General features: G+C 52.4%; 1 protein-coding gene across 4 annotated transcripts in view; it reads right to left on the reverse strand.

Moving 5' to 3' along the window:
* EHMT1 (euchromatic histone lysine methyltransferase 1) overlaps positions 1-18,060 on the reverse strand; it is a 155,061-nt gene that overhangs the window by 14,025 nt on the left and 122,976 nt on the right. For all 4 annotated transcript variants that reach the window (XM_061199515.1, XM_061199514.1, XM_061199512.1 and 1 more), the window contains exons 16-24: positions 16,665-16,787; positions 11,114-11,215; positions 9,444-9,548; positions 3,906-4,060; positions 2,956-3,123; positions 2,698-2,842; positions 2,271-2,348; positions 1,189-1,304; positions 1-72 (exon numbers count right to left, since the gene is read on the reverse strand). The exon at positions 1-72 is cut by the window's left edge and continues 15 nt beyond it. In XM_061199515.1, coding sequence (XP_061055498.1) covers positions 1-72; positions 1,189-1,304; positions 2,271-2,348; positions 2,698-2,842; positions 2,956-3,123; positions 3,906-4,060; positions 9,444-9,548; positions 11,114-11,215; positions 16,665-16,787 — 1,064 coding nt within the window. The remainder of the gene's footprint in view (positions 73-1,188; positions 1,305-2,270; positions 2,349-2,697; positions 2,843-2,955; positions 3,124-3,905; positions 4,061-9,443; positions 9,549-11,113; positions 11,216-16,664; positions 16,788-18,060) is intronic.

Raw genomic sequence — 18,060 nt, forward strand, 5'->3', positions numbered from 1 at the left:
CCCAGTGGGATGTCCTGCAGGGACCGCACGCCCCAGCCCATGTTCTGCGTCCGATAGAGCTGCAGCCTCGTCCTGGAAAACAGGATCAGACACTCACGGCCACGTTCCACCACATTCATGTTACCACACGAGTGACAGGAGTAAACAACACAGAAAATACAACTTTCATGTCTGGAGATGCGTTAGAACTTCGTGTGCAATGCAGCAGTGACTCCTAGAGTTACCCCACCTCCAAGCCCCATCCCTGCACCAAGGCACCACTCACAGCGTCTTTCACACCCTCAGGAGGCAGGGGAACCTCAGAAACCGGCCTGAGGGTCAGCGCGTGGAACACGGCCCCCGGTCCTCCCTGTGCCTCAGTGTCCTCATCTCCAGCATGTGATGAGGACCAAAGGGGTTATTAGCAGGCCCGCTGGCCCCAGGCTGCAATGCAGGTGAGCTCGGGCAGCGTGCCAACCACAGGGCTGAGCTGGCCCCTGGGGGCAGCTGCGGGGCCCCTCCCAGGCCCCGAGAGCTAGGGCATCCCGCCAGCCATTTGTGTGTCCAGTGGCGTGTCTGTCCTCACCCCCAAGGACTTTCTGCCACACGCCAGGACACAGAAGTATGGGCTGGTCACAATTGCTGTAAGGTTACTGATATTAATAGACCCCAAAATACCGTGACGTTCATGTTCAGCTAAACTTACATAGGATACAAATCTTCCCTCATAACCTCTGATTTTCCAACTCTCGAGCATGTTCACGGAGGGAAGGTTATGACCAGAACCCCAGGGTCTGGCTCTGGGTGGTCAGTGAACCAAGTGCCCGAGTACCAAGGGGCAACATGTTTTACATGAGACTCAGGACGTGGGTATGAGGGAACCACACGAGTGTTCACACCAGATCAGGACCTCGTGAGCTTGGACCAGGCAGCTCTTGGCAAGCCTGCCTCTTGCCTTCGGGCCGTCTGACCTGAACCCAAGTCTGAGCGGGTAGGAAACATGGAAGGCTTCCGCTCTTTACGTCAACCTCTAACATCAGCAGAGGTCAAGAGCTCCGAGGAAGCCACCTCCACGTGCAAACACACGTACGCTAAACACACGTTGCTCCCGTTTGTGGACACAGATGTGAAACTAGAGAGCTGCCCAAGGGACTTGACTGCTTTCAAACTTTACCGTGGAGACCCTGGCGCCAGCCCGCGGCACCTCACCTGAGGCCGTTTTGCACGACGCGGTTCCGGCAGGTCCTCCAGCAGGAACAGGCGTGGTTGCACTCGAAGAGCAGGGGCGGCTCCGCCATGTTGAACTCGGGCAGGAGCCGGCCATCCTGCGGACAGACACGCAGCGAGGGCTAAATAACTGACACCAACATGCCTCCTCAAATCAAAACACCGCCCCATGAAAGCATGGTTTCTGGCCAAACTCTACACCTGGGAGGACAGGGTAAGGCCACACGCTCACGCTTTGTCCAAGGCCACAGGAAGCCTCTGGCCAGGAAACTACATGGCTTTTGGAAACCTCTGGGACAGCTCTCCCTGGTCCCTGACTGTGGCCAGCCTCTCTGCCCCAGACGACCTCCCCCTCCCCGTCATCCTCTCTCAGCCTCCCTGAGACCGCCAGCTCGTGGGGCCCTGGACTCCTGCTCTGTAGCCTCCAGCCTGGACCACCTGCCAGCACTACCTGCCACTCTGCAAACCCCCAGCTCCGGAGGGACCTGCCACCGCTTTCCTGTCCGACACCTGGGACGCAGCAGAGCAGCCGGGCTGAGCCCAGGCTGTACAGCCGAGTCCGAGGCCCTGGCGGCTCCAGTGGCTGCTCTGAGGAGTTAAGAACTTGCCCCCTCTCAGCACGGCCAGGCTTCGCAGGAAACACCAGGAGACCTGAGCCCCGCCAGTCCTGCCCACGACACCTGAGCCTCTTATTTGGACGACACCCTGACACCCCCTTTGCTGTAATGTTGACTCCGTGCCAGTGGCCTCCACGCCGGGCCTGTGTGCCCTCTCCACCCCAGGACACCCTGGCTCCTTCCCCCAACAATGACCTCTGAACTCCCCAAACCAAAGCCAGGTAGGGCTCTCGTCTCAGACACCGGCCTTGGGAGCCCTTCTCTCCTCGGCTCCTCAGCTACCTCCAGGCCAGGCTCATGGATGGCCGCCTCTGCCGCCCCGTCAGTTCCCTCTGGCCACGCCCAGGGCCCACAGAGAACGCGGGCTCCGTCCCCAGTACCCGGCCTGGTCCCGCCCCCGCCCCGGCCTCTGTCGCTGCTCCCCAGCCAGGCTCCCCGCGGGCTCACCTTGTCGTACCAGCAGCGCATGCTCAGCTGGCCGCACATGCAGTTGCTGGAGGAGCAGTCGTCGATGCACACGCAGTACTGGGGGGAGGGGCGCGTCAGATGGGGCCCCGCCCCGCCCCCCAGTGCTGTTCACAACTCCAGTGACAGTCCTCAAAGTCCTGACTCTTGAGGACACCGGGGGCGTGCCGCCCCTCAGGAAGGAGGGTGTGGAGAGAACGCTCAGGCACGAGGCCTCGGGGGCTCGCAGGAGGGGCTGGGGAGGGACCCAAAGGAGGAAAGGAGGCTCAGACACCGGGCGGGCGCAGCCCCAGGAGGGGAAAGGCCGGGGCACAGCCACTGCGGCCCTGAGGGCACCCCTCCCCGCTGCCCAGGCTGCTCTGGGGGCCGCAGAGGCAACCTCCCACAGCAGGGCCCCCCCAGCGCTGACCTGCAGGTGGGTGATGTTCCTGTCGATGCTCATGGGCGACGTCACACAGTTCTGAGACACGTACTTATAGTTGCTGGGGCACGGCTCGCCGTCCACACCGTTGACACACGGGATGGGGATCCGCTCATAGCCCCGAGCGATGTCTCTGCCGCAGGAAGGGGCGCCAGCTTTCCCGGTGAGCCCTGGCCCAGCCCAGAGAGGCTTCCGTTCCGACCCCCAACCCTGCCCGGAGGCGGGCCCTGGTCTCGCGCGCCTCACCTGCTCACTGTCTTCTCCACCAGGGCGGGCCTGTCGGGGGCCGCGTCGCGCAGCGCCTGGCTCATCTGCAGGGCGCTCCACACCTGCGAGTTGAGGCTGGCGCACTGCAGGGGCGTCTCGCCCTCCTTGTTCTTCAGTGTGACGTCGGAGTCCCGGGATAGGAAGAGGCTGGAGGGAAACGCAAGTCCACAGAACATTCAGATCTCAAGTCAAAAGATACAAGGGTGAGATTCGCACGATGACAACAGTCAGTGAAAATCAGGAGGAAGCAGCGTCCGCTTTCAGATGAACCAGCCCACCGGCTGGTGCTTCCGCTCACCAAGGACAGACATCATTACTCTTCTCCCCCGTTTACTGTCAAAAGTACTCTTTTTCCTTGAAGGGAAGAGCATGTAAATAACTAGGGATGGTATTTGATTTTTCTTGGCTTTTCCATTCAAAGGCACCCTCAGGATGAAAAGGGCAGCAATGCCCAGCCGGCCATGTACTCGGTCAACGCCCAGCAGGCAATCCGAGGCCTGACCCAGTCAGGGCCAGACGGTGCGCCAGAGCCCTGTGCCCCCAAGGTCCCAATCTGAGAGGGCGAGGGCCCCACCGGAGGGGCATCCCCTAGTCCCAGGCCCCCGTGAGATGAGAAGTGGGGGCCACACCTCCCTGAGCTACCGCCAGGAGCAGAGCAAAGGCTCTGGACCTGACGGCAACGGGCAAAAGTGACGCAGGAGGGCCTCCCGGTGGTGGTGGTGCGGGGCTCCCAGCTGGCCCTCCAGCCCTCCCGTGGGTGCCGCTCCTCCGGCCCCGAGCGGAGGTGTTAGGACGGGGCTCCTCTCCACGTGTGACCTGGGTATTCGGGGATTTTCACCGCGATCCTCCGGGAGCCACGCTGACCGCAGGCATGAACAGAAGAGCCTCGTCCGCCGCAGAAAGTCCCCAGAGCACCCGGAGCCACTCACACGACACAGGCGTAGCGGTCCTCCCTGGCGGCGATGTGCAGGGGCGAGTCTCCGTGGATGTTCACAGCGTGGAGGTCGCACCTGGCGGCCAGCAGGATCTCAGCGATGTCCACACAGCCCGAGAAGGCCGCCCAGTGCAGGCAGATGTTCTCCTCCTGCACGGAAGACACGAGCGCGTGAGGCCGAGGGGGCGGCGTGGCCCACCCGACAGAGGCTTCCTTTCCATTCTGTCTTGTTTTCGTTATAAAAGTACATTATCACAGTACAGAATACGTTAAAAATAGAAGAAAACATCAACCTCAATTAGACCACCCTAAACACGACACGTAAGTAATATAACATCTAGGGACAGTTTATTTTTTAAATTATATTGACTTTGGAACACAGTTATGATTGCAGGATAGAGTAATACTTGTACAAGATTTGAAAAAGACAAATTTGATTAATTAAAATTTTATTTCATAAAAAACTAAAAACTTTAAATGAAGCAAAGAAAAATTAGAAAAATATTTGTGCCACATGTAAAATATATGATTTACCAGGTATAGATTATATATGTGATAACAAAACTTTCACATTAAGTTCATTAGAAGACTACAATTTTTCTTTTTAATAAGACTACAATTTTGAACAAATAAATATGGAAAGAGAAGGAAAATAAAAAACAACTTACATAAGATAACAGTGAAAAATAACCCTAAAAACAAGAAAATGTCTAAACTAGAACCACCGTACATTCGACCCGCCACACTGGGGACACAGCGCGAGGAGAGCCACGCCCACCCACGCGGCCGGCTGGACAGCCCGGGAGCCCGGGAGCCCGGGAACCCGGCCGCCCAAGGAGCAGCGCCCGCCCCACCCCCCACCCCCCGCTCCCTTGCTCACCAGCCCCCGGTCTCCCTTCCTCCCTCAGGGACGTAACCAGTGACGCTGTAGCGGTTCTCTTTCTCTGAGTTAGCCTCAGAGATGGGGCTGCTGCCTGTTCTTTCTGCTCTGCGGGCAGGGCGTGTGCTTGGCTCACACAGCCGAGCCCTTGGGAACCACCAGGACCAAAGCGCAGCCTGGGCCCCGGGGCGCCGCCCACACCACCAAGGGGCGCAGCACGTCTGGGTGGCTGGGAGGCCGGGGCACCCCCTGCACTGCCCAGCGCCCCATCCCAACACCCGCGTACATCCCATGCCTCCAGCTCAACCAACTTCAGGAAAGACAGAAGCGAAGCAGGAGCTAAGTGGTCTGTCTCTGTCACCCTCAACATCATTGGTCTGTTTCCAACAGAGAAAACTAAGGGCTGGCCCTGCCGTCAGCCCCGGGGTGTCCTGAAAAACCGAGGCTTGTCTGGCCTCCCCTCCCGGGCATTACTCTCAGAAGCCCTCTACCCTCTGGCTTCCACCTGCTGCACATCTGCAGTCTCCTGATGGGCCTCTTTTCTCTTTCCTTCATCAGAACGATTTGTGACTTTAGCACCAGAATTAGGTTCTGAGAACTTCCCAGGCCCCTAAGCCCTCCTGCCGGGGGGACTGTGCCGTCTCCCAGCCTCTCTGAGGTCCACCAGCTATGTTACGACAGGCCTACGCGTCTGATGGGGCTTCCAGCAAAGACGGGGCAAGAGGGACCACACTGGGTTTACCCCCCTCCACACCTGAAAGAACCAGAGTAAGACAAAACAGTCAAAATGTGTGAAATAACAGTTCTCAAGAACCGGACATCAGGCAGTGAACGGCTGTCCCCTCGAGAGAGGAGCACTGGGCCGGGGCCACCCGCTCACCATCCCTCTCGGGCTCCAGGCCAGGGCAGCAGGGCTGCAGAGCAGGCTGTGGGGCTGGGAAAGAGGCCTCTGGAGGGCTGTGCGTTCCAAACCTGGACCTCCCGGAGGACACACCCCGAGGCCAGGTGAAGAGGGCTCAGCACTGGCCCCACACAGGAGGGATGAGCAGCCTCAGGCCGAGACCTGACAAACCTAGAGAGTGAAACCCAAAATGACCAGACCATTTCTAAGTCACTTTGCTGCACCCAGAGGAAGGCTCACGACAGTTCCAGGAACACAGAACTTCCCAGCAAGGTAAATTCGCAACGTCTCGTGTCCAGCGTAAGGTGACCAGGAGTGCAAAGACGCAGGAAACGTGACCCACGGTGAGGAGCAAAGCCAACCAATCAAGCCCAGAACTGACACAGACCACCAAGCGAGGGCACCAAAGCAGCCGGAATAACTGTGTGTTCAGAAGAGACACATTTCCGAAAATACCAAGAAGACCCAAGCAGAATGTTCAGAACTGAAAACCATGACGACTGACGTGAAAGCACGCTGGATGGAATTAACAGCATAACAGACGCTGTGGAGGAAAAGGCTAGTGAGCTTGAACACAGAGCAATAAAACCAGCTGAGCAGAAATCCAGAGTGTAAAAATAATTTTAGAAAATGAAAAGCGCTTCAGCGAACCGTGGAACAACTTCAAGCCTCCTGGCACACGTGGAACTGGGGCCTCGAGAAGTGGGGTGGGGGCAGAAGCAGCACTGGAAAAAATGACTGGGAAATTTCCAGCTGGATAAAACCCCACACCCACAGACCCAAGGAGCTCCATGAAGCCTAAGTGCACATGTGCACACACATAGCACCAGCCACCTCATAATCAAACTGCTAAACTCCAGTGATAAAGAGACAACCTTAAAAGCACCTGAAAGAAAAAAGACGTGTTACATACAGAGAAATGAAGACAAGGATGCCACCAAGACTTTCTCACTAGAAATGCATCGAGTGAGACCTCAGGGAAGAAGAATGTTTCAGGTACTGAAATTAAAAACTGTCATGCTACAATTCTATATCCAGCAAAATATCTTTCAAAAGTGAAGGAAAAGGGCTTCCTTGGTGGCGAAGTGGTTGGGAATCCACCTGCCAACGCAGGGGACACGGGTTCGAGCCCTGGTCCGGGAAGATCCCACATACCGCGGAGCAACTAAGCCCGTGCACCGCAACTACTGAGCCTGCGCTCTAGAGCCCGTGAGCCACACTTACTGAGCCCACATGCCACAGCTACTGAAGCCCGTGCGCCTAGAGCCCGTGCTCCACAACAAGAGAAGCCACCGCAATGAGAAGCCCACGCACCACAACAAAGAGTAACCCCCACTCTCCACAACTAGAGGAAGCCCGCGCGCAGCAACAAAGACCCAATGCAGCCAAAAATAAATAAATAAATAAATAGATTAATCTTAAAAAAAAAGTGAAGGAAAATAAGGACTTCGCAGGCATTAAAAAGCTGAAAGAATCTATCACAAGCCGCCCAGCACAGCAGGAAATGCTAATGGACATTAGACGCACAGAAGCAAACAGCAGTGGATGGACGGACCTGAGGAAGAGGTGACCACGGGAGCTGACACGCCAGGATTATTATAGCCTTTTCCAAAGGTCACCGTTGTTTAAACAAACAACACTGTACTGTGATGTTTATTTAGTAAAATGCACGAGAGGAACAGCATAAAGCTGGGGAGGGAGAAATGGAAGCTAATACTGGAAGGTTCTCCTTACAGGTCCTGAAGCTGCATTCATCAAGAGAGCACAACCCCAGCACTAAGACAGACCCCAGGTCAAGGCCCAGAAGACTGAGTCCAGCCACAGGGCAAAGCCAATCTAGGGAGAAAGGCTGCTTTCTAAACACACTGCTGGAGCAGCTAGAGGTCCACACACCAGAAGAGCGAGCCTGATCCCTACCTCACACCACATATGAACATTAACACCTAAACCTAAGGAACTGCGATTGAAAACACAGAGAGTCTCTAGGGTCATGGGTTTGGCAGTGATTTCACATGATTCATACAAAAAATAACTGATAAACTGGACTTCACCAAAATTAGAAACATGTGCTCCTCCAAAGACAATGGTTAGGATTTATGAGACACATTATCTGGTAAAGGACTTGTATCCAGAATACACAAAAACTCTCCAAACTAGAGAATAAGAAAATAAACAATCAAGTAAAAAATGAGCAAAAGACCTGAACAGATCCTTCACCAAAGAAGATAGAGACCGACTACATTAAGTGCTGGGGAGACCGTAAAGGGAACCAGACCCTCCTACCCTGGAAACGGCTGCACCCACAGGAGTGGCAGCACCTGAGCAGGGAGCCCGGCCACGGTCCACAGGGCAGGACAAGCAAGCGGACGGCCTCTCGCAGCCACAGAAAGGGAGGGGGACCCACACTCAGACGGGACTACGAGGAGCGAGGCTGAGGGAGGCCCAGCTGCGACAGGAAGCAGGCGGGCTGGTTCGGAGGCGCAGGAGGAAACCTAGCAGGAAGTGACATCCACTGTCCTGGTTGTGTGATGGTGGCTAGGTTAGAATTTATCTAATTGTACACTTTAAATAGCACAGTCCGCCAGTCATACTTCAATGAAGCTGTTGAAATAAAACAATGACATTGTTTCATCATATAAATAACAAACACACGACTCAATCAGTTCTTCCAATCCCTCAGAACCACCAGAGCCTACACTGCTGGATGCTGCGAGGCCGTGCGCTGCCCATGGGCCCAGACGGTCCACTCCCGCCCAAGCACCCAGGGCCGAGGCTGCTCCAAACCACGACCCCATCCCTCGAGGAACAAGGCAGAGTGTGACTGCCGTGTGCTGTAGCTTCCCCGGACCTTGTCGCCTCCCTCCGCGCCACCCTCACCTGAAGCCCCCAGGGTTTCCCGGCCCTCAGCTGCTCTCACGTCCCAGGGCCCAGCTCTGTGGAGTTGGCAAAGATGTCCCCAACCAGCCGTGCCCGGCCCACGGCTGGGAGCTGCCGCTCCTGTTTTCTGGGTGTGGGAGGGTCCTCACGCGGAGCAGCCAGGAGGACCGACCAGCCACTGCTCCCATCCTTTCTTCAAACAGTCCACTAAGGGCTCCGAACTGAGGGGTGGGCATGCCTTCCTGCCTTATTCCATTATCAGTTTAACGAGTGTGTGGCTAGACTTCCTACTTATGGCTTGGGTAAAAGGTGGACACAGCTCCGCAGGCCACACCCTGTCTGTGTCCCAGGAGCCCTGTCCCTCCGCCTGGGAAGCAGCACAGGGGCTTGTGCCAGAGCAGCCCCCCAACTCTGCCAGCCCTACCACCCCACCAGTTCTGTGGGTCCCTGAAGCCCGCCCGAGAAATCCCCCTTTGAGTTCATCAGATGTGCCTGGTGCTGCCTGTGACCAAACAGCCCCACTGATACACAGCGGAGGGCTGTTCCCAGAGGGACTGGCGAGTCCCCCGACCTTGGCCCAGGTGTGGGGTGGGCCCTGTGGTCTCGGACGCCACCACAGACACGGGAGTCAGTGTCTCTAAAAACCTCTAAAAATGCAGCTCTGCCCGAGGGGCAGGTCTCAGGGACCTGTGCCCCTCGGTTCACATCCAGCAGCTGGCTGACACAGAGAATAACCACTGGAAACCGCACTGGGTCAACACATGGCTGGCGACTCAATGGGAAGAGGTCAGAGCCACAGGCAGGCGCCAGGACACTGCCACCCGACACACCCGTCCCCAGTCCTCCAGGGTCCGCCTCCCCGGGGGGAGACTCACGTTGTCCCGGATGTTGATGTCAGACCCCTTGGACAGCAGCAGTTTCACAAGATCCACGTGCTTATACTCAGTGGCCCAAATCATGGGCGTCCAGCCGCCATCATCCTAATTTCAAAAGAAAGAAACAAACATCCATCACAGCTCCTAGAGACACAAGACGTGAGGCACCTCATCACTCGGGACCTGCAAGGAGGCCCCGGGGGGCGGGAGCCAGCCTGAGTCCCCATTTTGTTGGAGGAAACTGAGGCTCAGAGCGCTGCCTGGGGATCTCAGCGAGCAGGCAGGGCCCACCGGGCAACTCGACACACCTGTGCGCACGTGACAGAGTCACCTAAGAAAAAGGCCAGAAGGCCGCGGAGCAGACCCAGCTGCAGAGTCCGTGCCCGGCTGGCGGGAAGCACTGACCGGGACGCGCCTGCCCACCCTTCTGGTCCCAGGACAGACTCCACGCACGAAGCAGGAGCAACAGCCAAGAACTACAGACAGACAGACGGATGGACATCAGGCCCAGAGATGAATGGAGGCCATGAAAAGTCCCAGCCCCTTCTCTAAGGGCCGGAGCAGCGGCTCACCGGGGCTGAGCCCCCTGCAGGCTGGACCATGGCTGTCATGAGCTGGCTGTCTGCCGCTCCAGCCCGGAGGCGACTCTTAGGAAACGAGTATTACGGTGCCAGTTCCTACTCTGCAAACACTCTAGCACAACATTCGCCACTTTCCAGTCGCCACATTTTCCTGGTGGATGCACACGGCCTCCATGACTAAAGCGAGATGGTCCCTGCAGGCCTACCATGGGCACTGGGGACACGGCAGGGGCAACACAGCCCAGCCTCGGGGGAGAAACTCACAAAACCCGACGAGTGGGAGATAAAAAACCAACACAGGGGAAGGGGGCCCGTGGACCCCACTAGAACAGAGGTTGGACAAACCACACAGGGAGCTGCATTTCTGGTCCGTCTCGGAGGGTCTCACAGTCAGGGTGGTGGGCATGGGAGCTGGGTTAGCAGCAATGGCTGGGCCAGAAGATGGGGGGGGCGGCGCTGTGATGGGAGATGGTCATCCCAGAGCTTCAAGTCATGGGCGGGGGGTGGGGGGGGTCCCAGGGAGCGGAAGGGGGTCTCGGAGAACAGGAAGGGCCCCTGGTGAGTTAGAAGGCCCCACCCTCACTGGCTCTCCCCAGCCACTCACTCGCTCAGCAGACACGCACAGGACCTGCTCTGTAACCAGGCACTGCAGGTCGCACGAACACCACCCTGGGGTCCTGACAGCAGGTTCACAAGAAGAAAACACACAGGGGAGGAGGTGGAATGTGCGACAGTGGCCAGTGCTGGGGGGACGATGAGGTGCCACGGGGGTGGCACGGCACACAGGAGGCCAGAGACCCTGCTCAAGTAGCAGCATCTGAACACAGGCCACAAGGAGACCAGGGCAGCCCAGGCGGACACCTCAGGACAAGCCTCCAGCCGGGCAGCGGCACAGAGCTTGGCGAGCGGCCAGTGGGCGGGCCAGGAGGGAGGTGGACAGGGGCGGGGATGAGGCCAGGCCTTCCAGGACCTGGCAGGGGTGGGGGGTGGGGTGCCTCGGAGGGTGGAAGGGGCCAGGATCACCACAGAGGAGGACCACGTCTCTGGCCAGCCCGTCAGGTGCTGTCACGAGTGGACGAGGTGGTTTACCTGACAGTTGACATCCATTTGCCCATTGGAAAGCAGATACTGAACCACATCATAGTGGCCTTTCTTGGCAGCCAGGTGCAAACAGGTGGAGCCCTCTGCGTCCTGCAACACAAATGCATTTAGGTCCCGAGAAATCACAGCGTGATGGGGCAAGCTCGCCGTGCAGCCTGACACTCGTCACGGCGGCTGACCACCTCCAGGTTGCGTCCGCTGGCCGCTGGGCACACCTCCTAGATGGCTTTTAGCTCCATCTTTACAAGGACACTAAGGGTGCCACGTTAACTGAACCATCTCAACAAAAAGGCTCCTTCCAGATCACCAGTCTGAATGCAACGGCTATTATGCTGACACCACTCTTGATACTTTTGCTACATGTGTATGTATCCATAAATGACGGTTTTATGTTTTTAAATTGTCTATAAATAACATATCATATACCTGTCTGCAATTCATATTTAGTTCAACATTATGGTTTGGAGATTTCACTTTGTAGAGAACACATAGCACTAGTTCACTTATGTCAACTGATGTAAAACTAGCCCAGTTTGTGCATTTGGTCGAGGAAGACTCGTTGTTTTTCACCAATATTCACCAAACATTGCAATACGTTTCCCGGATTCCTCATGCAAGAGTTGCCCACGGGGTCCCCCAACACCGAGACCCCCCCCCAACAATGACACGCGTGTGCTGCTCCCCCAGGTGGGCTCAGCTGTGGACTTCACGGGATTCTACGGCCAGGGAATGGGGTGTCTCGGGTGCTTGAAAGGCAGGCGCCTTCCCGGCATATCCCGGTCACACATCTCCTCTCCAGGGAACTGCCTGGTCACCTTCCTCACCCATTGCTTCCAGTTATTTTCTTTCATCTGTAGGAGACCCTGATGCCCTCTGGCTGCAAAACCCTCTCCCGGTTGTAGCTGCCCTTCATGTTGTACCTTCTGACATCTTTTGTTGATCAGAAATTCTGAATTCTAATGCATTTGACTTTATCAATCATTTTTGTACTTTTGTCTTGTTGAAGAAATCTTTCCCGACGCTGGAATCACAAAGCTAATCTTCCCTCTTAACCTCCAAAAGTTCTGTAATTTTGCCTTTTGTGTTTGATTCTTCTGTTTGCCACGTGCCTGACGTGTGCCCTGACCCTGCTCACTCAAGCCTGGTCCGTGTGTTAGTGTGTGTTCTCCAGGGAAGCAGAGCTGGTTCTCGCCTGCTCACTGGCTCAGACAAATATCTGCCCTTGGCTGGAGGGCTTGTCCTCTGACACTGGATGTAATTACGACATGGTTTTAGGGTTAGATCACCACCTTCCTATTTGTCCTATCTGTTTCTTATTCCTCTTTTCCTGCTTTTTAGTTACACAAGTATTTTTTAACATTCCGTTTTACTTCTTCCACTAGCTTTTTAAAACGTTTTCCTTAAAGCTATACTCCTTTGAAATTATTTCTTTAATGTTCTGTAGGGATCACAACCTTCAACTTTCCCATCCACTTAGGTCAGTACTTATTCCCTCCCAGGAAAGAACTAAAACCCGAGGACCCTGCTCACATCCACCACTGGCTCCCCCTGTGCTCCCGCTGTCCTGTCTTACTTCCAAGTTTGTGTAAACTCCATCTTATAATATTCTTCTTGCTTTAAGCAGCCTTTGTCTTTTAAGAAATTTAAAGAAAACAAGTATTTACCACTTCTAGTATTTTCATTATCCCCAAGAACGGGATTTTCCTCCCACAAGCTTTAGTGTAAACCTGCTGGTAAGTCCTATCAGCTTTTGTGTACCTGAAAATGTTTTATTTCACAAGTGCTTTCTGAAGGACGCTTTTACTGGCTGTAGCATTCTGGGCTGACAATTTTTTTGAGTTTTTTTTCTTCCCTTTTAGCACAATAAGAATATCACTCCATTGTCTCCTGGCCTCCGTCGTTTCAAATGCAAAGTTGGCAAATTTTCGTAATGTTCGCTTACACGTATTGTGTTGTTTTTCTGGGGCTGTGTTAAGGTTTTCAACAGTTTAACATGATGTATTTAGGTGTGGCAGCCTTAGTATTTATCCAGCTTGGGGTTTGCTGAGTTTCTTGAATCTGTAGGTTATTTTTCATCAAATTTGGGAAATTTATGACCATTTTTCCTTCAATAAATTTTTTTCCACTGGGTTTTCTCTCCTTTCTGGGACTCCAATTACACATCAGACAGCTCAATGTTGTCCTACAGTCTGCTTTTCAGACAGAACGGTTTCTCTGATTGGTCTTGGATTTCAAGGACCCTCTCTTCTACAGCACCCAGAGTGCTGCTAACAAGCTCACCGGTGAGCTGTCTACTCCAGACCTCCTCCAGTCACTTGTCCTGCAGGCTCCAGCTGCTTCTGTAAAGCCCTGAACACTGACCTCTTGCCTCTTCAGTGCTGCTTTGCTTGGGCGCTGGCTCCTGTGACGAGGCTGGGAAATCGTCCCCTGGCCGAGAACTGGGCAGAACTCACCCACCCATCCTAACGGAGAGGATTAATAACAGTTATCTATAGATAGTCATAGAAAAACTAAAGGTTTCCAGATCTCAAAAACCACCAAAAGCAAAGGACTAAATACTAGCTTGAAAAAATATTCACAACAAATGTAAATAACTATATACAAAAAAGTTCACTTTGAGAGAAGCAAATTAAAATAGTAAAAAACAAATAAATAATCATTTTTGCATATCAAATTGTTAATTTTTTTTTAACCGTAATGATCGGCACTGGTAAGAGTACAGGGAAATGAGTGCTCAGACACTCCCGGATGCAATTCAGAGAGAGGGATCAAAAGCCTTAAAAATGATTATATATTCTGATCTAGCAATTCCACACACACACCCAGAAATCTGTCTTAAAGAAATCAAACGTGCAAAGATTTAGCTATGAAATGTCTGTTGAAGCATTGTGTACAATAAAAACTGAAAATAACAAATATTAAACAATCAGCAAATCTAAAAAAATGATACAAATTATATCATGAAATACAACACAGCCACTTGAAATAATGTTATAGAATATTTAATGACATAGAAAAAAGAGTGAGAACTTAATTTGATGGGAAAAAGGAGTTGATAAATTAGTATGAACAGAATGATCATTTTTTTGTTGGAAAAAATGTGTATTAATTTGAAGGGCTGTAACATTTAGCATTTTTATTGTTATTGCGTGTGTGTGTATATGACATAAAACTTGCCCTTTTAACCATTTTAGAGTGATTCAGTGGCAACATGAACTGCTTTCACAGAGCTGTACCATCACCACACTCTATTCTCAAAGCCTGTCCATCAGCCCAGGCAGAAGATCCGTCACCACTCAGCAACAGTATCCCCCCCTCACCCCGGGTAACCTCCAATCTACTTTCAGTCTCTAAATCTGCCTGTCCCAGGTTCCGCACATAAGTGGAACCATACAATATTCGTCCTTCTGTGTCTGGCTTCTTTCACTCAGCATAACGTTCTCAAGTTCACCCGTGTTGCAGCCTTTGTCAGAATTTCCTTCCTTTTTGAGGTAAGGCTGAATAACACTCCATCGTATGGATGGACCACATCTGGCTTATCCATCGCCCATCAATGGACACTGGGTTGCTTCCACCTTTTAGTTACTGTAAACAATGCTGTGAACAAGGTGTGTACATACCTGTCCGTGTCCTTGCTTCCTGTTTCTTTGGGTACATACCCTGGATTGGAATTGCTGGATCATATAGTAATTCTATGTTTAACTGTTTGAGGAGCCACCAAACTGCTTTCCACAGTTAACTGCATCATGTTACGTTTCCACCAGCAATATATGAGAATTCCAATTTCTCCACATCTTTGCTAGCACTTATTTTCTGATTTTTAGATAATAGTTGTCCTAAGGGTCTCACCATGGTTTTGATTGCATTTCCCTAATGACTAATGATGTTGAACATCTTTTCATGTGCTAACTGGCCATTCAAGTATCTTCTCTGGAGAAATGTCTACTCACACTCTGCCCATTTTTGAGCTGGGCTGGAGTTTGTTATTGAGTGGTAGGACTTGTCAATATATTCTGGATAGTAAAGCCCTGTCAGATACAGAATTTATGAATATCTTCCCCTTCTGCGGGTTGCCTCTTCACTCTCTTGAATAGTGTCCTTTGATGGACAAAAGTTTATTAATTTTGATGAAGTTTAAGTTATCTAGTTTTTCCTTTTATTGTCTGTGCTTTTGGTGTCATACCCAAGAAATCATTGCCAAATCCAATGTCATACAGATTTTCCTGTTTTCTTCCAAGAGTTTTACGATTTTAGCTCTTAAGTTTAGGTCTTTGATCCCCTTTGAGTTAATTTCTGGATACACTGTAACCTCATCCTTCTGCATGTGGAAGTCCAGTTTTCCCAGCACTTGTGAAGACGCTCTCTCCTGCCACTGGATGCTCTGGGCCCCCTTAACAGTAATCACTTGATCGTATCTGCGAGGGTTTATTTCTGGGCAGTCTACTCACTGTTCTATACGTCTGTCTCTAGGCCGGTACCACATGGTTTTGATTACTGTAGCTCTGTCATAAGTTTTGAAGTCAGGAAGTGTGAGGCCTCCAGCTTTGTTCTTTTGCAAGTTTGTTTTGGTTGTTCAGGGTCCCTCAAGGTTCCCTATGAATTTTAGGATGGGTTTTTCTATAAGCTGTAAAAAAAAGGCATTGGGATTCTGATAGGGATTGCACTGAATCTGTAGATCGTTCTCGGTAGCAATGACATTTTAACAATACACTCGGCACTCAGTATCCACGGATGCAGAACCCACGGATATGGAGGGCTGACTGTACTATTAAGGGACTCGAGCATCGGCGGGTTGGTATCTGCAGGGGTCCTGGAATCAATCCCCCGCAGATACTGAGGGAGGAATGTACTGTCTTCTTCCAATCCATGAACACCAGATAATTTCCATTTATCTGTGTCTTCTTTAATTTCTTTCAGCATTTTTTAGTGTACAAATCTTTCGCTTCCTTGGTTAAGTTTATTCCTAAGTATTTTATTCTTCTCAATGCTATTGTAAATGGAATTGTTTTCTCAATTTCCTTTTCGGATAGTTCATCACAAGTGTATAGAAATACTACTGATATTTCTGTACTGATTTGGTATCTTACAACTTTCCTGAATGTATTTATTAGTACTAACAATTTTTTGTGTGGATTCTTTATGATTTTTTACATATAAGATCATGTCATCTGTGAACAGAGATCATTTTTCTTCCCCCTTCCCAATTTGGATGCCTTCTATTTCTCTTTCTTGCCTAACTGCTCCGAATAGAAGACAGAAGAGAGAAGGTGTGCCTATCCAAAGAAGGAAGCTGAACACCTCTGCACACAAACTCCTTATCAGATGCTTGACTACTGTCAGGCATAGTGGATCCAGTGCTCACTAGTATTTTCCACAAATAAACCGGTAACCAAGTAAGGTGAACTACCTACTTCCAGACAACCCGGTGGATGCCTGGTGGCTACCAGTTGCTGAAGACGTTCCAGCAAGGAACCGGCCCTGTTCCTCTTTACGAGGAGCTTCTACGTGAAACACGGGTGTGCTTCTGAGCAGTGAGTACCTTCGGATCCACGAGGGCCCCGGCCTTGATGAGGTACTTCACCGCGTCTAAGTGGTTGTTTTCTGCCGCCTCCATCAGCGGGGTCCTCTGGTCCTCTGAGCAGGTGTCGATGTTGGCGCCCGCCTGGTGAAAAGAGGGACAGCTCAGGTGTGAGAGCTGCCACCGCAGCCACACCCAGTGAGGAAACGTTTCCGAGGCTCAGCACTTGGAAACGGAGGGGTCTCAGGGGCTACATTAAGTCTTTCTATCGACTAAGCCTGAATCTTCCAAAGCAGAATTCAGAGACATGATCATTCTGTAACTATCAAACCTTTAGTTCAAGAAGAGCATTTCATTTCTAAGCTAATTGGGTAAAAATGCTTACAGTAACATTAGTGACAGCATCTTTAGAAATAAGAAAGAAGGTGAGACCCCAGAGCAGGCAAAGAAGGGGTGCTGAGGGGGACTCAGCAAGGCAGGGCCAGGAGGCAGGTGGTAGCCCAGCCTGCAGTGACCGTGGGGCCCTAGCTCAGGGGCCTCAGAGGCCTCTGTCTCCGGCTGTTCTAAACACTTGCCAAAATAAACTGAACAAAAACTCATTTCCAGGGTGTATTTTCCAATGGAGTGTGTACTTGAAAACCAATGAGCCAGCAGGTATACTTGGGTAAATCGTCTGTTTGAAACTGAAAACGCCCAACCTTAAAGTGGGTTTTCCACTAACAGCAAAGCAAGTGTTTGGCAGTTGAACATTTTAAAAGAGCTAATACTTATAAGGCTGAAAATAGTTTTGTTTTTACTACTAGCAATTAAAAAACAAAAGTAACCCAGTTTAGTAAGAAATTTAAAAATAGACTTAGAATGGTACACATGGAAAGCCAGGGGAACTGAGGTGGTCAGGGATGGTGAAGGAGACTCGGCTGTTCCCACGGAGCAGAGCTAACGTCAGAGAGCAGGGGCGTCCAGGTAGGAGACGAGTGGGGGACACAGGTCAGACGGCCCAACCTGAGGGTGAGGTAGAGCCAGGATTCCACAGCAGCTAACTTTAACAACGAAACTTGGAAAAGCACACGCGATAAAGGTGCGGGGTGGGGGTCTGCGTAGCCCTAATGCGGCCAGCGTGGGGTCGGCCACGCTCTGCCAGGCTACACAGGCCAGGATGTGTCCTCTGCCGGTGAAAGGCCAGGCGCTGCCTGTAACTGGGTGTACACACTTGGCAAGACGCCCCCCCACCCCCAAACCACTCTGAACACCCAGGGGTGCGAGAGCCCGGGCCGCAAGCCTGCCCGGGGGACGGCCCGGAGGGAGGGGCCCACAGGCCGGGCAGCCCCCGACAGGGCCCACGTCTGAGAGGCCCGGACGGGCGGATGACCCAGAGCAGAGCCATGGGCTGCACGGTGCAGAGGGTCGGGGTCCGAGG

Source organism: Eubalaena glacialis, chromosome 9, assembly GCF_028564815.1.
Source record: "Eubalaena glacialis isolate mEubGla1 chromosome 9, mEubGla1.1.hap2.+ XY, whole genome shotgun sequence".
Taxonomy (NCBI): domain Eukaryota; kingdom Metazoa; phylum Chordata; class Mammalia; order Artiodactyla; family Balaenidae; genus Eubalaena; species Eubalaena glacialis.